The following is a 24,614-nucleotide window of genomic DNA, read 5'->3' on the forward strand; positions in this document are numbered from 1 at the left end:
ATTCTTGTAGTGCTCTCATTATATGTTTGGACAATATTGAGTCCACTGCACTGACGCAAGACATGGCCTGGATATAAAAGGTGGGTTTTACAGTTTTTAAGATCTTTATTTAGCCATACTGGTCGCACTGAAATAAAGAACCTCTTTAGGAGGACAGACCTGGAAAGTAAGCTGCAACAAGCAACAGTTACAGAGAGGCATTATTGCGTAAACAGCAATAATTTCCAACCAGCAGGTCATGAGTGAAACCTGCTAAACTCTGGATGAGACAAACCAAAAAAAGCTTCTTTCCTATTAACTTTGCCACAAGAGCCTTCATTAAGAATTTACACTCACCAAGACAGACGAGTTGTTTGAGCTTTAGTCCCTGACAAAGGAGTAGACTACAAGACGGAGCTCTGGATTAGAGCTCTGAACAGAGAAGAGATAATGAACTGTTTTGTTCAGTAGATGGGACTAAGGCTCTGGATTATTTAAAACAAAAAAGCAGATTTTTGATCGGGCAGCAAAATTAGCTTTGGGCTCATTAATAAAACTTGCCTGCCTTCAGTTTGCCTCTGATGGAACTGAGGCCTTCTGGGCAAAGCAAAGCAAAAAGGGTCAAAGCTAAAAGCTGAAGACTTCAGGCTGGAATCTAGATTCACTGGAGAGGTTCACAGTATTCCCTGCCGGTCTCTGTTATGTGCCGAAATTAATCTGTTTACCACCATGACTAATTAGTGGACACTATTACAACATGCCCTGAAGCGCTTTGCAACAGACCACATTAAATGACTGTGTGAACTGCATGTGTGCACACGTGTCTACATGCACGAGCTTCGCTGCGCCTCTGTCTCCATCTCACTGCACACATACAGTATCAGACAGTACCTTTCTTGTCCTTCCCCAGCAGCACCACCTTTGGTTTGTACATAGGTGGCTCCACCAGGGTGGGCCTCATGTCAGAGATACGGATGTCGTTGGGAGAGCCGCCCATCGAGTCCTGTGCAAAGACAACACCCACAGGTGGGGTGGGTCAGGGTGGTCAGAAAAAACCCTTAATTAGGAAGGAAAACTAATTGAACATGTTTGAATTAGTTTGGTTAGAAACACTGAATGTAAACACACCGTACACGCAGGACGCCTTTAAGCGCTTCATTTATAAATTGGAATATAAGCTTATGAGACTTCATTAACTTTGACATAAATACATTCATGACTTTTTTAGTTGTCCAACTAACACCATGTAGTGCTGTGATCTGTGTAGCATCACGCTACTAGACATCAATGGCTACGTTGTTTAGGTAAACATTTTATCTACATTGTCCTTGGTTATACCCTGGTTACTGTAAACATCTCAAGAAAAGAAACATACTGACTTCATAAAAAATGAACTTAACTCTAGAAGGTGAATGAAATGGGGCAAGCACCTCTTAACAAGCTCCAACAAGATCTGTTTGAATGCACTGCATATGTTTGTGATAGTTTGTGAGTGTGTGTGTGTGTGTGTGTGTGTGATAAACTGTGTGACAACCTCAGAGCTCTCTGTCAGGTCCTCTTTGTCCTTCCTCTTGGGAATGTCGATGCCGGAGTTATGCATTGATCCCTGATCCATTAGCTGAGACTGAGAGAAGTCCTGCATCTCTCTGTCTGTCACCTGGCAAACACACACACACACAGATAATTTGTGCTGCCTGCCTTACACCTTTACGACTACAGATCTCAGCACAATAGAGACTGTTGTGTTTGGTGGCCAGTGTTTATGAATGTGCATGTACTTCCTTTATCTCTGTAAAATGCATCTGATGATCACTGCACTTTTTTCCCAGCACCTTGAACACTCAGTGAGTACTGTTTGGTGATTTTGAATAGATTTGTGTGTGACTTTGTGTGTGTGTGTGCGTGCATGTGTGTTTCCTACCTCTTTAGGAGGCAGGGGCCACGGTGGCTCGTATTGTTCTTTGCTGAGGTGCGTGTGTTCCATGTTGGTTCCTGCCGAGGTGGCGGTGCCTGTGCTCAGCTGGTGCTGGTGCTGATGCTGGTGCTGGTGCTGGTGCCCGTGTCCGGCGTGTACGCTTTTACCAACAAGGCTTTGCACTGACTTTACCATGTTCTTAAGGTCCTCTGGGTAGGGTGTCGGGTAGCGCTTCAGGTTTATCTCCACCTACACACAAAAAATGGAAATGGGTTGAGTGCACACATGCGAATAAAGGTCACACACTGAGGACATGTTGAGCAGGAACGCCACAGAAAAGTCTGCTTACAAGAAACTCCAACACATGTGAAACGAGACATCAAAAATTCTGTTCAAATGTTCCTTTCGCTCATGTCTTGTTTAGTTGTTGTGTCTTGCTAGTTTCTTGCCAATGACTGCTAGTTTGAATATAGTCATTGACATACTGACTGTTCCATATTGTTTCAGACACTTTGTGAAACCATTAAAATCAGAGGAGACATATAAAAGCACTTTGGGAAGAACTGCAGATTTCTGGAAATATATTCTCTAACTGTGCATTCTCATTGGAAAGGTAACCTCAAAGTTACATTACTCAACTTAAAAATATGAAAGTCTCCTAGATCACTCAACAAGACTGTAGGGTTAGGGTCAGATATTAAGCCCATAATCACTTTCACATGTGAATTGGCTATAAACACTACCCATGAGCCTTTGTGTTGGAATCTGAGACGCAGCACATCTACAACACAAACTAATGTTGCTTCTCAAGGTTCAGTTAACACTGTCTTATCAAAACTCGAATAGGGACCCTGATGGCCTCATGTGACCCCCTCCTGACACACAGAGAGACAGACAGACAGGCATACAGACAGACAGACACAGAGAGAAAGAGCTGACCTTGACCTTCCCAGAGTTGTCTTCCTCTTCTTTCTTGTCCTCAAAGTCAAAGGCCACAGTCATTCTCTGCTGTCTCTGCTCCTCCCACAGAGTAGGATTAAAGCTGTCACTGTCCGACTGGTAATCTGTACACACATGCACGCACGCAGGCACACACACACACACACATGGACGAGAGGACGGGGTTAAAACTGCTATCATGCAGTAGGTCTGCAGATTGTCAGACATGCTTAAAACATTTTGTGACCTTTTTTCTAAATGTCTACACATCATGAGACACACACACATAAATACACACAGTTTGTACCCTCATCATGTCGCGGCTGCTGAGGAAACATGTAGTTGGTCAAAACCTTCTGTTTGGTTTCGGGGTGGGCTTCTGTCTGCAGTGGGATCAGGGCCTTGGACTGCAAACACAGACGCAAACACACACACACACGCATTTATATTAGCATTCATGTGGGGATGTTATCTGATGACATTCATTCCGTGTTTCCTAGTCTAAACCTAATCCTACCTCTAATTCTGAAAAACAGAAAGCAATGCTGCTCACTGATTGGTTATTAGAATATCTGATTGGCGACAGGAAACTTTATTCAGGCCTTGACTTGAAATAAAACCTGACTGACAGGTAGGAAAACAGCCAAAGCATTCATGTAAATCCCTTAGAGAGAATGTGCAAATTAATTTTGCCAAAGATAAAACTGAATTTCAAGGAGGGGAAAGACTGTTCCCAGCTTTACATTTGTAAAACAATTTGAATTTTGACATCTGCAATCAGCGAGTCAAATGAATCGTCAAATGTCTCCTTAATTTGCATGTTCATCTCATAAAACACTGATTAATATCTATTAAAATGGTAATGTGATGGAATTGTAAATGTTATTGCACACAGAAAGTTAAAATGAATGAATCCAACATTTTCACTTTGGGGTTTTGTATATAAATGAAAGAGAACCACTCGTAAACACTCAGTGTGGTTGGCATTTGAATGGGGAATCTGATGAAGTTGCCAGTTGCATGAAGTGGCAGGTGCAGATGACTTGACTGAATCTGGGTTTAAATTTTGTTGCAGAATATGCAAAAATACACAAGTGCCAATTTCAAATGTAAATGTAGGACCATGTCACAAATTGCATTTTAATTTTAAATTTGCTTTCGTCTTACCACTTCAGTAAGCATAATGTGTTGTCACATCTATTAGATTTCAATGCCATTTACCAAATTTGATAAAACTTTACACCAAGCTTTGTGTCATGTCATGAAGAATATTTTTTGCATCGTGAACAATAGTATAATTGACAACAAAGTAATAACTGATCCTGTACGGAGCATACTGAATGTACACACTGTGTTAAATAGCAGGTAGTGTCAGGAAGCCTGTTTGAATTCTCTTTACAGATGCTGATTTTGAAAGAGCAGAGAGTTGATTTCTTGACTGAGGGGGAAAAAAGTGAGGACAAAAAAAAAATCACCAGTACTACAAAATAGTGGCAGGTGTGGTACATTCAGTACAATGTAGCGTATGCACATCATACTTATCACACCGCTGGAAGTAAAACTTGACACTTCCTGCAGATGTTTCACAATAAAAGTCTTCAGAGCAAATAACACATAATCACCCCTTGCTCCACAGAAAGGACTTTTAATATGAAACAGAGGGAGGAAGCAATGAAATCCTTTATTTACAAAAAGCCTGTGTCAAGTTAACACCTGGCTCCGTGATTAGTATGTATATACATTAGCTGTGTGTGTTCGTGCTGTACGCTCGTAAGCTGGTACAGTCTCTGTGAGAGTGTGGGAGGAGAGAGATACCTGATTGTCAGAAAGCCAGAGAGCTGCCAGGTCCTTCAGCTTTGTAAAGGTGAACGGTAGATTCTTTAACCTGAGAGAGACACACAGAGGGAGGGTGAGAACGCAAAGAGAGACGTTTCCTCTGCCCACGCACTGTACAGCCTGCAGAGCACGTAACCATGGCAACACACTCACTCATTCCCATGGCAACTGCAGGTCGTGAGAGCAGCCACACGACCAAGATGGCCATTGAGAAAGTGTTGCCTGCATGTTTGTGTGTGTGTACCTATTGTCACTAATGAGTCATAGTTTCATCTTTTGCCTGCGTGTGTGTGCATGTGTGTGTGCATGTGTGTGTGTGTGTGTGTGTACCTGTTGTCACTAAGGTTCAGGACTCGTAGTTTGGTCATCTGTCCGATCTCATCAGGAAGAAACTCCAGTTTGTTGGACCGCAGTGACATTACCGTTACGTTCTTACAGTTACCGATCTGAAGCACACACGCACGCACGCGCACACACACACACACACACACACACACACACACACACACACACACACAGAAGCCGCCAGATAACAGATCTGATCTACTGCATGAAGGACACCTTTAAACAAGCTACGTTACAGTACTGTGAATGAAGAATATGAGGGCTGCACCTTCCTCCATTAATGGTTTAGTCTATAAAATGTCAGAAAATCATTTCCCAGAGCTCAAGGTGACACCACTAATTGCTTCTTTTGTCTGACCAACAATAGAAAACCTAGAAAGGTTCTATTTACTGTCACAAAGAACAATGAAAGCCAGCACACTGTCACAATTTAGATGCTGGAAACAGTAAATTTATGCTTAAAAATTACTTAGCAATTAATAGATTATCAACATATTTGCCAATAAATTTTCCATGGATCAACTAATCATTTCAGTTCTAAATAATGTCAGTGGCAGCACTGCAGTGAGGATATATAAGTATTCATCACATGCTGATCTTCCTACCTCCCGCGGCAGCTCTGAGAGGAAGTTCTCGTCGGCAGCGAAGGTCCTCAGGCTGTGCAGGTAGCCGATAGTGGGAGGCAACGACTCCAGCTCATTACAACTACAGTCCAACTCCTCCAACAGAGACAGACTGGGTGACAGGAACAGAGGCAGAAATGTAGAGTTGCAGAGAAAATGACGGAAAGAAAGAAAAAAGAAAGGAAATTATTCTGCCGGCTGCAAAATCTCTGCTGCAACCTTAGATCAGACATGAGTTCTAATGGATGAGGGTGGCATTTTTGCCATATTTGATTTTTCCTATTGTCAACAAGTGCCAGAAAAAGACTGAATCAAGAATGAATTCATCCCACTATCAACTATTGCCTGTGCATCCAAAGTAATTTACTCCTCTGTGCGACAGAGCTCCATGGTTGTCCAGAAAATATTAAAAACACATCAGTGAGCCACAAGTTGCACATGTTGCTTCATTACCATGAACAAATATAGTTTATTTTGAGTCAATCCCACATACACCAGCCTGCTGCTGTGTAATACTGGAGCTGAAAATAGTCCCAAATAAATGCAATATTTCCTCCTGTTTCGGTAACATTTGCTAAAAACTACAGTATTTTTTTTTCTTCAGTAGGAATGAATGGGCTAGGAGCTGCGTGCCACAGACAGGGTGGGAATGTTTCAAAGCATTGAGAGAAGGACTAAAACATTGTTGGTTTTGGCCTTTTAGTGAGATTTGTTGACAATAAGAAAAAAATACATCGACACCAGCCTTATCCCATAATATGATATGATAAGAAAGGAAATTTTTCTTTTTAGTGACAACTCAGAAGAAGAAAGTGTTGAGAGAAGGAAAAGATCATCACATTGAAGAATCATCCAATTTTTTAATCAGCCAGTCAATTATGTCTCAACCAACCAATCACTCTCAGTCGGGTGTAACCTCCATTAATTTGGTCTCATTTGTTGGCCACCCATCCTCTCTTTCCCACCTTTATCCCCTTTGATGTCTGAAATTCTTCAACCTGGATCTCAGCTTCTCCACTCAACCGACAGTCACAGTAGCATCCACGGCAGGCCCTCTACAGGACACCCTGACCCCCCCACCCCCCTTCACTACCATCGCTGGCCTAGCAGCACGCTAACAGCAGGCTAATGCTAATGAGACAACAATTTTACATTAATGTACTGTCACTGTTAACATTGCATTAGTCTGCTATTATTATTCCCAGTGGACCGTGACCATCTGGGCCACCATACGGTCTAACAGGAGAGAGGCGAGGAGCTTCATTTACTACTGTAGATCACGATTTAAGTTAGTTTGGTATTTTCTTACCAGCATTGTGTGTCTAAAAAAACTGAAGTGTATCCTACTTCTCCCACAGCTAGAGTTGTGTGTGTCAAATCTGACTTTTTAACAGCACTCCTATGATTATTTGGCTGCCGTCTGTCAGCCAGCTATAACAACTTAAAGACACAAGTTTCTTGATTCGAATCGCCTGTGTGTATGGAGCATACACGCTTTAGTGCATGTTTTTTTTTTTTTTTTTGGCTGGTGATACGGCTACTTAACAAAAAACCCTGCTTGCACACTCAGCTAAATGAACCAAAATGACAGCAATGGTAACTGACACATACTGCATGTTGGCAGTGGGAGAACCTTAACACATTATAGTCTACAGCTACCTGGTGTACATACACATGTACATGGTGGTCCAATTTGTAGCTGTAATATAGTAAAGGCTAATAACAAAAAGGAAGTGCAATATAAGCATTGCTTATTGATTTCTATTCCATCCACTATAGATTACAGCTCTGTTAATATATGCAGTGTTTATCCTGGTGTACTGATGCAGCTAGAGGGGAATACAGTACAGCACTGGTGGAGGTACAGGCAGAAATCCTGCAGATACACACACTTGTCTGTTTATACTTGAACTACATAAGCTTGTCTAGTAATGTAAAAGAATTGTTGAAATGTAGCAACAGAGGAGTACAAATATGATTACAGTCATCATTAGTAAGCAGCACTTAAAAACTGAGAGGGGTAAGAGAAGGATCTTTGAAGGAGTTTTCTGTTTAATCAGAGGGGAAGCAATGGATCTACAGCACTACTTATTGAGGCTAAGACCTGGGATGTGTTCAGGAAGACAAAATGTTTTCAGAGCGTTCAGATACAAATATGTTGCAAAGAGTGACATGTAAGTCAATGACATGTCAGTGAATATTAAACAGCACATGTTCAGTGTATTGAACATGTAATCCATCACAGATGAACTGATCCACATTGTATTTAGTAAGATCCAAGATACTACTCAGCTGTTTCAAACAGCAAAAAGGAAGTTCAGTTTATTCCAGTTCACACTGATTTCTTATTCAAGTTGCTGTCGGCCTTGTTTGGATTATCTTGCTACCAATCAATAAACCAATAATGTGAGCAGAGATGTATTCTTATAAACAATCTCTAAAGTTTACAGAGATGAAATGACAATACTTCTGAATTCACAGTGTGTTTCCTTTCAAAAATGTTTCTGCTCAATTCAACAAATATTCATCAAATTTTAAAAGCAACCAATCTCAAGTCTGTGATTGAATCTGGGCTGTGATGGATTATCATAAAAACAATTATTAATTATTAGAAACAAAGTATTATTTTACATGCAATCATTTCTGTCTCGACCCTGTAGGTTTTAGGGAGCTGATATGGTATATTTCCAATCAAGAGAAGATTTTATTCAAATATTAAGTCCAAATATTGACAAAAGTTCATGTTTGCATGTAATTTCCCACAGCTCCATGCGTTTGTATCTGTAACGCAGTTGAACATCTGTCTGTCTCCGAACGCACCCCTGGATCCAGTAGGCTAATGTTACTCACCCTTGCTTGGGCTTCGCACTAACGCCACAGCAACGCAGCAAACACAACACACAGAACCCCCCAATCATCAGCCAGCATAACAACACAGCAACTAACAGTAATACAACAGGAAAACAACAACCCACCAAAGATAAACCTGCTGAGAAAATCTGACACAATACAGCTGAAGGTGTTCAAATCAAAATCAAGCAAAAGGCTACTTGGCTTTATTATTAGTTTTTCTTTCTTTGTGTGTGTGTGTGTGTGTGTGTGTGTGTGTGTGTGTGTGTACGGGTTTCTTACCTCCCAATGGTGTTAGGCAGTGAGGTCAGCTGGTTGTCATCTACCTTCAGTGTTGTCAGCTTCTTCAACATTCCTGCACAACATGCAAACACACACATTGACATCGACACACACACACACACACAAACATGCAAAGTTGTTCTCTTGTTGTGCTCTTCGAATGAATCTGCTCTCAGCTCTGACGTTCTATTTTTCTTATTGTGAATTTGTCGCATTAAAAGACCACAGCCGACAATGATCGGACCTCACTAACGAGTGGAAACAGCTCACGACTAAAAACCCGTCAGTGTCCTTTCATTACAGTGAACACTGCAGTTTATTTTGAGTCAGTCCCACATACACCATCCTGCTGCCATAAATATGCCCCAGCGCACCAAATGCATATTAATCAGAGTCTCAAAATAGTCTCACACAAATGCAAAAAAAAAAACCCAAACCACTACAGCATCCAGCTGTTTTAGTAAATGACCTTTTTCTGTTGTAAAGATTTACATCTTTGGCTTTTGTCTTTTCATGGGAAATGTACAGAACAACAGCAGCCTTGTACTTCATTTAGTTATCTGTAAAGCTACCACCTCTCACCTAAGACACCCCCAGTGCCACCACAGACAGCCCCATCAGGAATTAAACAGGTGGATCAACTTGGGAGAAAGACTGTGTGTGTCTTTGTGTGTGTACCTATAGTGTCAGGGAGGTGCTGCAGCATGTTGGAGGAGAGCAGCAGGTCCTCTAAGGCCTCACAGCCTGAAATATCCGTGTCCAACGTCTCAATACGATTCTTAGCTAAGTCCAAATACCGCAACTGACGAAGCTTTCCTAGCGACTGCAGCGGGGAGGACGAGGAGAGGAAGGAATTGAATGACAGAGAAGAGAAACATGAGCAAAAATCTGAAAGTCAGTCAAATATCTCCAGCGCTGTTTTGTTTTTTTCCACTGTTCTTACCCCTGGTATAGACTGTAGAGAGTTGTTATCCAGCCACAGCTCTTTCAGGTTGTGGATCTGCTCCAACACCTCCGGCTAACATGCAAACAGAGGAATCATATCAGCATATAGCGACTGAATATAGATCAACAAATATTAAGTTATGCAGCTATTTTTACGAAAACAACTGAATTATTCATTAACAAAGGACAGCATCTCTGCACTGTTGTGAACATCCCAAAAAAATAACTTGAGTGCATCTTCAGACCAAGTCTTTGGCATAAATATGATAAAAATATTGGCGGAGTGGGTGAGTCTGGCAATCTCTCCCTCCGTGCTTTCTCGCTCTTGGCAGGAAGCAGACCACAGAGCCAACCTACTCCTGTCACAGCCGACTTCCTGTCTGACCCCTCCTTCCTCCATCATGTCGCTGTGTCCCATTTCAGGGTCCAACTGAAGGGAGGGCCTACAGAGGACTTACCATATGCCGCATTGAGTTTTGAAATGCGAACTTTGGAGGCAGCGACCCCTAAAATAGGACACAGCATCTGTGTTTATCCCCCCACCCCCCACCCTCCTTCACCTTTTTTCTGCTCATCTCTTTACAAAAGAATAGTGCTCAACTAGCAAACACACATATGATTACAAAGAGCTTCAAATTAGCTTCCTGTGATCACAAAGGATGATTGCAATGTTAAACAATTTATGCTGCATTTCAACATGAACTTGCTGAACATGGCAGCGATCAGTCTCACCACATCAGAGAATTCATTGCTACCCAGATCCAACCTCTCCAGCTGTGTCAGTCTGTGGATGGACCTGAGAGGAGAGAACATGGTGACGAATCTACATTTGATATTTTCATACACTGCAGACATCTACACACCAGATCAATGTACTCCACAGCCTTTAATACTTATATTACATGTATTCATATTTCCTTATGTTTCTACCTCCTTCCTCTCTGGTTTGTCATTTCCATTTTGAACACATTACTGTTGTTTTTTACTCATGTTAGCTTGTTGCAAAGCAACGGTGTGATTCCCTTGCACCTTTTAAAATCTTCATCTCAATCTTAAAACTTTAACCTTTACTGTGTATTTGACTTAGTATTCCTCCTATATGTTGATAAGGAAGCATTTCAAGAAACAGCACTGATTGTAACCCGTATTAGTACAAAGTAGTACAGGGAGGAAAAGCGCAGTGGTTGAAGTCACCATTGCTCCACTGCTTTGAGGGTTATCTCTGTTATGTAGGCTTGTTACAGCGGCCTGTTCGTGGCCATGGTGGGGGTATGAACTCAGGGATACATGCAGCTACGTTACATGCAGCTGCATTACAATAAACGGGAAACACTACAACTGTTGCCAACACACTGCTGTTGTAACAGGCTTCATCAGAATACAAGAACACCTGCCAGGAAAAAATCTAGTTTTAATCTGGACACCTGGGAGAGCAAGCATACACTCAGTAATATCATGAAGCATCTGTGTGTTCCATCACACTTGCACCGAGCGAAGCGTAAAGAATCAAAATCAGTGTTCCTTTCTCTTCCTCCTTTCTCACACACACATATGGCGGTTTATCTTACTTTGGCATGGTTTTCAGGTGGTTCTCTCTCAGCTCCAGGATCCGTAGTTTGGAGAGTCTGACAAACATAAGGCGCATAAACCAATATGTGGATTAATTGTTACAACATAAAATGAGGAAAAAAATAGGCCCCATTTTTCCTGATTTCAGTTTGAGAACCAGCATCAAACTAATGATAGGAATGATACATAATAATCGACCAGTAAAGGCCACGTCATTATAGATGATCACCACCATGGGCATGTGTCACTAATGAGCTACCACATATTTCACAGGAATTCATCACAAACTGACTCACGATGATTGAATTTACAAACAACCAAAAATACATCAACACCATGACCATTACCAGGATAAAATGCTAAAAAGCAAATTCATGGGTTAATGATAGGAAGGGGCCTCAGAATTACCAGGCATGCTACAAATACTGAATTACAGGCAGTACAGACAAATAAAGGCTGATAAACATGGGTGTACCCGCTCTTTTTACCAAGATTCTTTACAATCGATACTAGTGGGGCTGAATTTGAGTCTGTGGTGCCTGAAATAAGGACAAACATCACATCCTACACACTTTCACACACAAACAATTACATGCATCACTTTACCTGCCGAAGTTAGCCGGCAGATACTCCAAGAAGGCATCGTTTAAGAAGAGCTGGGTCAGATTAAGGAGCTGCGTAAAACCATCTGGGAGTCTGGGAGGTGCAGAAAGAAAGAAAGAAAAGAAAAACATGAGCAAAAGAAGAATAAGAAAGTGTGTCTCCTTGAAGGGCCTCAATGGATTAAAACAGAGACAACGTTCCCATAACAGCCCTGTAGAAACAGCTAACTGCTGTTAGCCTGCAGATGACTCATCTCCTGCACACACACACACACACACACACACACACACACGCACACACACACACGCGCACACACACACACACACACACACACACACACACAGTTAAAGAAGCATTTCTGTCTGCAGTGTACTGTGCAGTTGATTCCAGTTGTGTTTCATGGACGTTACACCACCATAGCTGAGCCAAAAGGATATATATAATTGTATGGTAGTATAGGGTCTGTGGATACAGCCAGCTATTCTAAACTATTTAGTGCCTCTATGTGTTATAAACACGTGGGTTGAAATACAGAAAAGCAGAAAAAAGAGAGAGAGAGAGAGAACCGTGTTGGACTCTTGACGCTGAGCTGTGACAGACAAATCTGCCCAAACAGCTAAATATATGGCAAATGCATCGCGCAGCCCATTGCATCTCGAAGAGTCCAAAATTGGTGCTATCAACATAACAAAGAACTCTTTGGAACATTTTTTTAGAAAATGGTTCAGAAAGAACCAACACTATAAACGAGCCATTTTGAAAGTGTCAGAGAGATGTTCGTTTTTTGGATGAGGGAGCCCTTGTTTTGCCTCTGGATGTTATCCAGATGCTGTATTCTCAGGCATTTGTCAGTTTTGCAGCTGTGTACATGTCTGTGCTTCAGACAAGCATTAATACAGTATTTGTTGCCTTTAAGTAAGAGGCCCCAGGTTTTCCAGCGAATACTCAACCTCAGTAGTCATGATATGAGTAACACGTGTTTATCAGGTGTGTGTTAGTGTCTTACTTGGTGATAGGATTGACACTGGCCTCCACCACAGACAGGCCTTTACAGCATTTTATATTGTCTGGAAACTCCTGGATACCTGTAAGAGAGAGACACAGAGGAGAAGGGTGGTGGCATGTGTACGATTTTGACTTCTGGAATGTAAAATTTTTGTGATCATGAGGTTTTATCCTGGGCTGCTGCAGCTATTTGAGGTCTGCAGGAAAACTCTGACGTTCACAGACTGTAATTTTAACTGCAGTTGAGAATGCTGGAAAGTTTCCAGATGTTTACTTTGTCAGGTTTGTTCAGTTCATGAGTGTTACCGAGAGGATTTTTACCATTTTTACTGATGTCAAGCTCTTTGAGGTTAACCAAGCTGGCGATGGTGGTGGGCAGGTTGGACAGGTCGTTATCAGGCATGCTCAGCTTCTTCAAGGCCTGGCAGTTGAAGAGTTGCTATAGAAACACAGTGGGGAGACAATGGAATATTATAGTCCGCTGGAAAATCACACAGACCTTTAGCAGCAAGATACAAAAGGACAGAGAGCGGGGAAGTCAGCTGGAGGCATGCAGCACTTAATGTTGTGAAAAAGCTGTGCCATTTTAGCTGTGTTTTTCGATGAATAATGCAGAATTAATCTCCTACATATGGTGGCCCTGAGGGACAAAAAAAATAAGGGTGAAAGAAAAGCATTCAGAGAGAACAGTCCTGAGTAAAAAAAAGTACTGCAAATGCCAAAACTTATACAAGAGTGAAAGCACATGCATAAAAAGGAGTGCTCAGAATACAGAAAGGCTAAATACAAAAACAAAACACAGTTTGAGCCAATCTGAACGCAGGGTCAGTACAGCCATGATCTCCTCCACAGACGTGTCTCCACAGCAGGTAAAGACCGAACCTCCCGACCCAGCGGTGCATTGCTTTTTGCCTCATTTGTTTAAATTGAACATTTTCAGCTTTTGACACCACCCTTTTCCTGCCTTGTGAGGAGATCTGCTCGTGTCCCATAGAAAATGAATGGCGGTGAACTGCGTGTTGAAATCTTGGGTCTTTACCGCTGATAGGATAGACCTAACCATTAAGACAAACCCCATATATAACTTGTTGTAAAAATGCATGAGCAGTGACAGTCAGGACACAGATATAAGTGAGAAGAACAGCCGGACCTCCACAAACACAGGGCAGTGTGTAGTTTTTTTCTTTAGAGTGAGACATTAAACCCCAGTCTTGTCAGCACAGGTGGAACACCACCTGGGAAGGGACCAGAATGTGGTTCACTTTTGGTGTCCTCTGAAGAAGTGACCTCAATTAGATCCACATCAGTACAGGTGGTACAGCATCCCTACAGGAGGAATGCTGAGGATTTCCTACCTGCTGGCTCAATCCATTTGGATGAATGCAGTGGTGCCCCCAGACATCTGTCATAGGGGTGTCATGTGGGGGCCACTGAAAGTCTTGGGCTGGCAATGGGAGGGGCCAACGATTGAAGCATGAAGTCATTTAAAAGCGGATGATTAAAATATCACTTGAAAAATCAAATGTGCCAAAGCACTTCCAGAGCGTGATCATGTGATGATTTCCACAACACCCATGTGCTGTCTCTAAGCTGTAAGCGGCACTGCGGCCAGATAAACATGTGCCACCTTCATGTGCCAAGTGTCACCCAGACTTCAGCCACTGAATGTGAGGCGTCTACCACGCTTCACACAAAACACCATCTTGTGCAATCCTCTCATGATTTAAACAAACATGTGCTCCCTCACATTCATTCCTATGGGCACCTCCACGTTTCCAGTCACCTGACATGCACAATGAAAGGGATCCCATGCAGACATTGCAGGAGCTCTGGGGCCAAACAGCGAGCCAGAGATAAACATGGAAAGGGCTTCTCTGTGCCCATGGGTCAGAACAGGCTGTTACACATAAAGACACCATCACTTACTCACGCGCACTTAAGGAGCTCTCCAACTCACTTACATAAAGGCCAATCACTCTGGCAGCCTCAATAGCTCTTATACAATCCTGGCACATGTATACATATACAGTATGAAGGCAGATCTTTTTTTGTCAGTTGAATGCAAGCTCCTGCCACTTACACAGCCCCCTCTAGACTGTCTCCATTCATGCAGGTTATATTTAGAAATCCAATTCAAAGCGTGTGTCGTTTAAACCAGGACAGGATATCAATAAAATGAGGCAGCCCTCTTATGAACAGCACCTGTAATTCACCTTGAAACACTGCAAGGGCATTTTGCCTCATCACTGCCAAGATTAGGGTTTCCTGAACATCTCAGATGGCCTTCATGCCACCTTGTGGCCATGATGCTGCCTGGAATTTACCTGTCACTCACTGTTGCATTCTTCCACTTATTGTCAACGTTACAATCATGCAGGTAAGCCATAGCTTCAGCTGTTTTTTTTTCATGTACTGTTACGCGCTGACAGTCTTTCAGAAAGGTCAGGTTTTATGTGCTTGTCAGAAACACAGAATGTTGTCATGCACAAGTTCATTAAGGGATTATGTCATGCAGAGCTATCATTTCATAACTTCTAAACTTTGAGGTGTTTCCTTTCTCTCTCCATGTAATTGTCACTCCCATATCATGAATGACTCAAAACAGGTGTAAGACATACTGCTGACCTTTGGTGAGAACTTGAATGAGTCACGAGTCAGTCATGAGTTGTATGGACCACATTGCGATTTTTTAGATGATGTTTGTAGTATGTAAATGGCAGAAAAACAATGCTGTTGGTCTTGGTCTCAAGACTCTTCAAATATATTTCATTAGGAATGGCAATGATGATAAGTTGATTGGTCAAGTTAAGAAAGTGTCATTTATGTATTGCAAAATCGCAAATTTGCAAATTGTGCCGATTACGACCCCCGTCTATCTTTAGACCCTCAGTTTTGATAAGGAAGAACTTCAGAGACGCACAGAATGAAATATCTCAACCATTATTGAAAAGACTGACACGTAAACATTCATTTCAAAGCACTGAGTACATCTGAGGCTGACAAAGGACGATAATGAAAACTGCAATGTAGACTGAGGAGCTGAGTTTGAGATATCCTAAACTGGCATCTGTACAGAGGAAACACGCTTGGTTCAGGTGCCAGCATGGCCTTGATGCCCCCATCAGGCCAAACTTCACATTTGTTTGCCCCACTGGTGGTAATGATGAAAGAATAGGTAAGCTCTCTCTTCTCAGCCATCAAACACCTGATTTCTGGTGGCTCTAGACTTTTAGTATCTCTTAACTGTAAATTCCTTTAAAAGGACACGATTGGTGCCTCTATCTACAAGTAAAAGAATGCACAACATTAATATATCAAAATGTGTAAGCTTCTGAGGGTATTAAGTCGCTGGTTACAGCCAAGTAATCAGTGTGTGAAAAAGTGCAACAATGCATGTTTTCCTTGCTTTCATCCAATAGGTTAAAAAGTAAAACAGCTCTTTATTATGTAAGACATAGATCACTGCTCCCTGAGTACAAGGTGTTGAGCAAACACTTTATTTTAATCAAAGCGATCAAGGTCATAAAAAAGTGCCACACATACTGGGCTGGCTGGCTGGACTTGATCCAGGTTCAGGTAGTCAAGAAGTGCTTATGAGTGTATAGAAAGTTGGGGTCGAGAGGTTAAAGTCAGCAGAGAGGGGTTAGCTCGTGCTTCAGTGTTACCTTGGGTAGTTCCTCAATCTGGTTGGCGTCTAGGTAGAGCTCCTCCAGAGTTCTCTCAAAGCTGAAGATTTCCTTGGGGACCTGCTGCAGGCTGCAGTGGGAGTAGTCCAACACTGAGATCACTTCCTCCTCGCCACGGAAACAACGGCACGGCACCAGCCGGCCAATCAGCTTCCGCTTAGTGGTCATTTCCAGACACTGCACTACAGAGGCAAGAAGAGGACAAGGAAGTGTGTTAGATTCATTTCAGAAGGTCTGAAACACATGAACATCATCGGGCTCGTTGTATCTGATTGTTTGTTTGACAGCACCAAGCTCACGGTGAAGCTACTTCACTAAAACAGAACTGAAATATCAAACTAGCATCAGATATGCTTCAGAGACTAAACATGGAGCTGGCATTAAAATGTACGTGTGGGACCGTCTCTAAAATGTTCCTAAATAAAGCCGTATTCAGTGATGTGACAGGTTTCACTGGCTTTAATAAGCAAAGCAACAAATACATGGACAAAGTAACACGCTCTCCAAAAAAAAAAAAAAACACCACTGCGAGTGTGGTGTGTAAAAATGACAGCGTTTGTATGACTCTGTAGCCTGCGGTGTTAAAGGGACACATACAGTAGATCAGGCTCATCAGAAGAACCACATCATCTATGAGTTAGCAAACTGCCCTGTGATAGACTGGAGACCGGTCCAAGGTGTACTCTGTCCTCTCACCCATTCTGAGCTGATATAAACTCTATCCCTCCTCCTAAACGCCATCTCTCCAAACTCTAACCCCACAGAGGATAAGCAGGTATAGATAATGAGTGGACAGAGTGTCCAAATGACTCTTAAATCAGCGGTCAGGGGCGTCCATGTACATTTTACAAAGAATACAACACAAGAATAACTGCTGTGTGGTGATTTTTGTGCATCAAATGGGTCATGCACTGATCTGTTTTATTTAACGCCAGCCTTATTAATGTCGCTATAGATGGCCTGCAGCAGCACATACATTAAAAAGTGAAATCTCAGAGTGCCCTATGTCTGTATTGACCATGTGTTGCTGCAAAGCGGTCTTCTAACACCTCTTCCTGTTGGCTGCTTATCTCTTCAGTGTATCCATTGTGTGTTGCACCACAGCCAGAGAAAACACTTGTTTCTGACTGCTGGAAATCTCAAGGCATGTTATTTTATAATATGATATCGATATGTATTATAATTTATATCATTGATTTTTTTTTTATTATAATGCATTTTCTCAAATGTGACTAATCCTGCTAATTAAATTCTATTTTCATATATAGATCTGTATGATTGCCTGAAATTCACCTTAGAATGAGCTCTTTATAGCTCCAGAGGGAGCAGGTCCTCTTCCACAGAGTTCACCATGTTTCACCATCGTGTTTCTCTCACCCTCTTCAAACAACAAGCCAGAGCCATATAATTAGATTGAATCCTTTGTAATTCTGCGACAACATCACTCCATTACACGACTTCATTCAAAAAGCCAGCGGCTGAATGGCATGAGCAGGCTAACCACGGGTATTAAAATCCTTGAGTGAGGATTTATCATTCAGCTTTATCATTTCAAACCCAAACGCTTACCGCACTCAATCTACTGACAAATAAAAACGTTTTAATGGCGGCCCTTTCAGATAGAACAAAGAGTGAATTTTCAGTTATCTGTCGCTTTCATTTCCTGTTCGATCTGGATGAGCTAAAACCAGCCGCAAAGAGGAGACGACAGGAGAAAGAGAGCAAAGGTAAAAGGAGGGAGGGCAGTTGAAACTCTGAGGAGGTTAAGAGAGAGGCAGAGCAGGAGGCTCAGCGATAAGACCTGCAGCTTTATCTGTCTATAAACACACACATGTGCAGCTCCACAGTGTGACCAGATGAGTGATAGACACAGTGATCTCCAGCACAGCGAGGACACTGTGTTATCTGCTCCAGTTTGTTGCAATGCCAGTGAAATCTGATTCAAAAAAAGACCGCAGATCCTCCAGGACTCTTTATCTGAAAGGGCTGGACCATTAAAATCAATACATTCTCATCCACAGCCATGCTCAAAGCGGGCGTAATGAGGCGAACCGGGATTTACGGTTTGTCTACAGTATGTGTAAACCCAGCATGCAGTGCTTTTCATGACGCTCACACCTCGGACCACTGGCTCTTGTCTCACCTCTTGTGTTTAGAGCTAAAAGGTAACACATGGTTTGTTTAGCACTGGTGGGATTTCAACAATGAGGATTACCCAGATAAGATAAACCTGAAAAAACATTTCATGATCCTGTTATTTTTATGCTAAAGAGTTTGAAATTCCTTCAATTCTAAAATAAAATCCATGTATCTTTTAAGTATAAGAGTCGGGGTTAAAGATTGAATTTAAGCATGTGAAAACAGATATGATGAAACTTTGCATGCAGTGAAAGGCAAATGTAAGCAGGGGCTCTCACATCTGTTAGAATCCCCAAAGGGCTTGGAGTGAAATTGATGAATTGGGACCTATAGGAAGACTAGGGAAGTACCCACTGAGAAGAGGTTAGAAAAGAGAAGGTAGATCTGTTTTAGGGGTGCACAATTGGGCAAGGGTTTTGCAGTTATTGTCAATTTGTAATTAATTATTCAGTTTTTGAGAGCTCAAACTCTAACTATATTGTACCTTTGAAAGGATGGTAATGAACTTTATTGTGCATGTCTGATATTTATAGTTAAGTATAGTTCTCCTGCACAGTCAGATAAATAACTGATTGATTGAAGGTAAGACAGCTGAGACTGTTTCAGCTCTAATTTGTGGAATATTGGAGAAGTTTAGTGCAACTTGTTAATTTGCAGGACTTGTTGTGTTCAGACACTGTTGTATTATCTGGACAAAATAATTTATCTACATCCGTCATCATCTGCACTGACACTAACAGATCTGGCATCTCCATCTCCAACTCCAACTTGGAGGGGTAGCGGGACAACCTAATCTCCAAACTAACAGTGGTGAAATGCAACTAAATAAAATAAAAAAAATCTCTTTATTTTCCTTCTATATCCCACCTTACACTTCTGGTTTTGCTCTCATTATCTATAGTGACTGTTAGATTTTATGAATCTTTTAGTCTGAATGCTAGCTTGTCTGAAAGCTACCTGACTACCAAAGGTGTGAAATCAGTTTGATGCTTACTGCATCCTCTAATCAGCCACTTGGCATCCAAGCCAAGAGCCACATGGCCCAGTATAATGTTTCAAACCAGCAACACTGACCGCAGCTGATACGACCTCTTGGTAGATGAGGTCCTGCGTACTTCTCTGCTACTAAAGCTTTTCATTTTCTCTCTCATAGCAATCGTGTTTTGTTGTTCATCTTATTTTGTGGAGACTTGGCTTGATCTTTGTTCTTTTTCCTTCCTTCTTTTTCCTTGGGTAATGTGAGTCATAAAGTCCATTCATTTCTGTCCACAGACATGATGATTAGTCCCACACAAGCTAAAACATTCGTTTTTCCCACGGACATTTGGTGAAGTAACGTAGACTAATGACAGATTGTCTTTTATGACATCCAAAAAAAGCACTGAAAAGTGTTGTGGTTATTGATTTGGCAAATCGATTGGACAAATATCAGCACACGGTCTGCTAAACAACCTGTCTTTATTAGCGACTGATACTGCAGCTGCTGGATTATGCACTCACAGTCTATTGATGTAACAGCTTAAATATGCAACCAGAGAGGAGACTAAAAATAACAGCCTTTTTGTCAAGAGAGCAGAAAAAAGAAGAGGAGAGCTGTTGTTACCCACTAGGACTAAACAGCAGGGACAACGACAAATATTAGAGGCAAATGAGAGATTGTTTACGTGGGCGACGATGAGTGCCGACGGTGGGCAGTCACCTTCATGACACAGGCACCTCCGGGGACTGATGGTACATGAGGAAGAACCCAGACAAAGGATGCACAGAACAGGGAGGATGCAGAGCTGCTCAGACCTGAGTGTTTCCTCGACTCTATGGGTTTCATTTCAAAAGATAAATGTAAGAAAAATAACCAAACTGTGAGGTTTTTAAAGATCCTACAAGACCAGCTCATGTTCATTCATAGAAATCATGTTTGGTAAAGAAAATGGAGCTAACTTTGAAAATCTTTTCTTTTCTTTTCTTTTCTACTTCCTTGTGTTTCTCATGCTCTGGTCGAACCCGTCTGAATGAATGCATGTAAAGGGGACACTGAGGTGCTTCAAGTCCTGCTCAGACTCCCAGAGAGAGGGAAGAGAGTCAGAGCGAGCCGCCACCAATAGGGTGAAACCAGGAAGTGAGCGTGGTTGGCTGTGTTGGCTCTCGCTGCTGCTATGGAAACAGCATGACAGAGCAGACTGACTCTGCAGAGGCAACGCTACTTGTGCATGTGCAAGTTGCCGACACACACACACACACACACACACAAACATTGGTACAATGAGAGTTACACAAAAGAAACTCAAATGAGAGTAGTGAGAAACACACACCCGCCCACACACTACACACTACACACACACACACACACACACACAGAGAGAGAGAGAGAGAGAGAGAAAGAAAGAGAGAGAGAGAGCTACCCACACACATTTACACACAAGCAGTGGTGAAAGAAGTGTTTAGATTCGGTACTTTTGTAAATGTACTAATACCACAATGTCAAAATACTCAATTACAAGTAAAAGATCTGCATGCGAAAGCCTATTTGAGTAACAGTACAGAAGTATTATGAGCAAAATACACATAAATATACATAAATAATAGATATATATCAAATGATGATTGTAAGAGTATTTTTGGTTGTCTTTTGGGGTGCAGTATTTTTTTTGTTTATTTATTTATTTATTTATTTGAAAAGAGATAGTACACATTAATGAACATCAGTATGTGAGTACATGTGTAAATGTGTCGGAGTTAGCAAGCCTGCTAATTTACATCTGTACTCCCTTGAAGTAAGAAGACGTCAACCTATTTTTTATTTAAATTTAAATTTAACAACTTCTTCATTTGCAACAAACGTACGGAAGGAACAAACACTGGGCCTAGAGATTAAAATTTATTTCTTAAAAAAAATTATTAAAGTTTATTTCAGTTCATTCTTTGATTTGTATTGATAGGTTAATATTATAACACTTTTTATAAGAAAATAACGATTCAATTCCAGACTAAAATGTCCTAAGAAGATTTTTTTCCCACTAAACAAAGCATCTGATTTTAGAGGATGATTAGATCCAAGCAAGCAGTCCACCCGCTGTCATTGCTCTGCCTGGATTTCACCTCAGATGGTCTCGTCTCTAAGTTCTTCCCTCTGCTCGTCATTGAAGTTTGTGTGTGTGTGTGTGTGCACGCGTGCGTGTGTGCCTCCTCCAGCACCTCGGGAGGGTGAATTCCCCAGAGTCCCATGACAGCCATCACTTCACGTGCAGTCTTGCCATCACCATAGTAACGGCTGCCATAGAGACCGTCTCCCAGGAGCTGGGTGTATTTTTACTCTCTCTCTCTGTCATAAAACAGAACATGCTGCACTCAGTGGGCGATCGCTCTACATTTGGCGACGCTTTACATAGACTCAGTATATCAGACACCTTTATAGCACCTGAATACGAGCTTTGGAAGAGCTTCTGCACGTCTCTCGTTCTCTGGCTCTTCCTTTGTTTTTAGTAAAGGTGTGAATGCTGCACTCACCCCAGGCTTCTGCACCCTCTCACAAGTGAACAGTCACACACTGTCATGTACAAGCACATGTGAAACACAGACACACATAAAAAAAATGCCCACACACATATAAATCAATAAAACGACGGACACACACGCAGACTCGTTCAGCTTATGATTACTTTGCGACAGTGAGAGAAAATGGAAGATCCTGTTTCACATCCCAGCGCTTGTCAAGCAAGTCACTGAGCAGTGTGTGTGTGTGTGTGACTGTGCATGTGGGAGGCAGTTAGCTAACTAGCAGCCGGAACAGCCGGAACAGCTTGTTCTTTCTCTTATACATTAATTAAATAACCACTTACAGCAGTTACCTGCACCAGCACATGCACACAAACATGCAGATGCATTTGTCTTGTTCTAAGCTTGGATCTTCATCATCTGTCAGGTTCCTGTTTGAAGAGCCAGGCTTTTATTAACCCTCAGAAGCATGCTACATTAAAGTCCTGCCGTGAGTCATTTTGCAAGCAGTGGAATGATCAGAAAATAATGTTCCTGAGGTTTGAAATACAGGTGCATCTCCAGGGGGATGATGGATATGGATGATAGACACTTGTGAGTTTGACATTCTGGGTGAGGCCAGAGCAATCTGGGATATCCTCCAGCCACAGATCACATTAACAAGGAAAAAGCACACAAAGACAATACAAAAATATTGACCTTGCTAGTTTTGTGCATACTTAATATGTGTTGACTAGCTGCTAAAACAAATGTACTTGGGTGTTTATGCAGCAACATCTGGCCAATAATCCATCCATCACCCACTTCTCCTGTTCATGGTCAAGGTCGGCTGGAGTCAATCACAGCTCCCGCTGCAGCCACTGGATTACAGGTCTGACATACACTGTGTATAGACTGAACCACTCACACTCACATTTACACCTACGGGCAAATGTAGTCATCAGTCCATCTAACCTGCAGGTCTTTGGACTACAGCTGCAATGATTAGTGGATTCTTTGACTGACAGAAAACACATTTTGATAATTGATTTACCATTTAGGTAATTTTTTAAGTAGAAATGTCAAATATCACTGGTTCCAGTTGCTTAAATGTGAATATTTTCAGGTTTCTGAATTCTTCCATAAAAGTAAACTTAATATATTTGGTCTTTTGATTGTTTGTCTAAATTATAATGAACATTTTTCACCATTTCCTGACACTATATAAGAATTAATCAGCAGTTTTATCGTCAATGACAATATAACATTGGTTGCAGCCCTACTTTGGACTGTGATAAGATATCAACATAGCCATATGGAGAACATGCAAACTCTGTACAGAATGCCTCAGCCAGCAGATGGATCTGAACCCAAGATCCTCTTGCTATGAGCTGACGGCACTTTTTATGATTTTATATCTTAAGGAGATGACTCACTTAAAGCTGCATGACACAGAGCAGAGTAAGTCTCTGCTAATTAAATGGGATGCAAGTGTGCTGCCTCGCAAAGCGCTGCGGCATAGCAGGGAGACCGATCAGTGACGTGGAAAAGGGTTGGGTTGAAAGTTGACAAGCTTCAACTTTATTAGCACATTTGCCTGGAAGCTCTGTGGTGATTTGCTGAAAAACTGACAAAGAAAATTTGATGCAGTGGTGGAACAGGAAGTTTAGTGTTTGCCAGAAATAACTGGTTATTTGACAAAATAAGTTGTTTGCCTCTCAAACAATAGAAAATACCTTTTCTGATCTGCAGCTGTGGTTGAGGTCTGATTAAATTTAGGTAACTAAAACTATTGGGTTAATGTTATGGAAAGATTGATGACATTAAATTAACTCTTGGTAGGAGACACAGCAAGAACTGTCGTCACTTTGTCCCAACCACCCACCACCAACCTCTTCTCTCAGAGTTTTTGATTTTGTACAGCAAAGCCATGCCACATCCACCTTTGCTATCGAGGAAATTACTCACGCAGTTAAGAGATATCACTGTCAGGAAAATGCAGCCATATTTAAGTACTTTCCTTTGCCTAGTGAGGACAAAGTCTCAAGGAATCACAGCACAGTCTTGGTGAGTCACGGTTTGGGCGTTTTCACACTCAGTCAGTCCAATCTGCCTGCCACAGTGGCTCCAGGTGGCATGTCTGTAAAACCCAACGACCCTTACATCACCGACACTAAAAATAACAACCCACCGCCACAACAAAACACACAACAGCTGACTGTTCACCTGCACCCAAAATGTGAGAATCAATTCTGCTCAGATGCATGAATGAACAAATACACAAATGCACCAAGTGGGTCAAAGCAGTGTTCCTTAAACTCAGACTGCCACAGAATGAGCTGAGAGGATGTTTCCGAAGCGCCTGCTTTCGCTCCGTAGTGGAGAAGTTGAGGACCTGACTGCATTCAGTGACAAACACCAACACAT

The 24,614-nt window shown here is 41.8% G+C and overlaps 1 protein-coding gene across 1 annotated transcript in view; it reads right to left on the reverse strand.

The window, feature by feature from the left end:
* The window catches only part of lrrc7 (leucine rich repeat containing 7), a 40,290-nt gene extending 19,749 nt beyond the window's left edge, over window positions 1–20,541 (reverse strand). The window contains exons 1-20 of the mRNA XM_041935289.1: window positions 20,511–20,541; window positions 20,097–20,234; window positions 16,557–16,759; window positions 13,213–13,330; window positions 12,893–12,971; window positions 11,890–11,979; window positions 11,283–11,339; window positions 10,447–10,510; window positions 9,713–9,787; window positions 9,448–9,592; window positions 8,770–8,842; window positions 8,488–8,505; window positions 5,620–5,749; window positions 5,000–5,115; window positions 4,649–4,718; window positions 3,141–3,240; window positions 2,834–2,958; window positions 1,901–2,143; window positions 1,514–1,636; window positions 871–982 (exon numbers count right to left, since the gene is read on the reverse strand). Coding sequence (XP_041791223.1) covers window positions 871–982; window positions 1,514–1,636; window positions 1,901–2,143; window positions 2,834–2,958; window positions 3,141–3,240; window positions 4,649–4,718; window positions 5,000–5,115; window positions 5,620–5,749; window positions 8,488–8,505; window positions 8,770–8,842; window positions 9,448–9,592; window positions 9,713–9,787; window positions 10,447–10,510; window positions 11,283–11,339; window positions 11,890–11,979; window positions 12,893–12,971; window positions 13,213–13,330; window positions 16,557–16,759; window positions 20,097–20,234; window positions 20,511–20,541 — 2,110 coding nt within the window. The remainder of the gene's footprint in view (window positions 1–870; window positions 983–1,513; window positions 1,637–1,900; window positions 2,144–2,833; window positions 2,959–3,140; window positions 3,241–4,648; window positions 4,719–4,999; window positions 5,116–5,619; window positions 5,750–8,487; window positions 8,506–8,769; window positions 8,843–9,447; window positions 9,593–9,712; window positions 9,788–10,446; window positions 10,511–11,282; window positions 11,340–11,889; window positions 11,980–12,892; window positions 12,972–13,212; window positions 13,331–16,556; window positions 16,760–20,096; window positions 20,235–20,510) is intronic.
* Between the last annotated feature and the right edge of the window lie 4,073 nt (window positions 20,542–24,614).

The sequence above is a fragment of the Chelmon rostratus genome, chromosome 4 (genome assembly GCF_017976325.1).
Source record: "Chelmon rostratus isolate fCheRos1 chromosome 4, fCheRos1.pri, whole genome shotgun sequence".
NCBI classification, from domain to species: domain Eukaryota; kingdom Metazoa; phylum Chordata; class Actinopteri; order Chaetodontiformes; family Chaetodontidae; genus Chelmon; species Chelmon rostratus.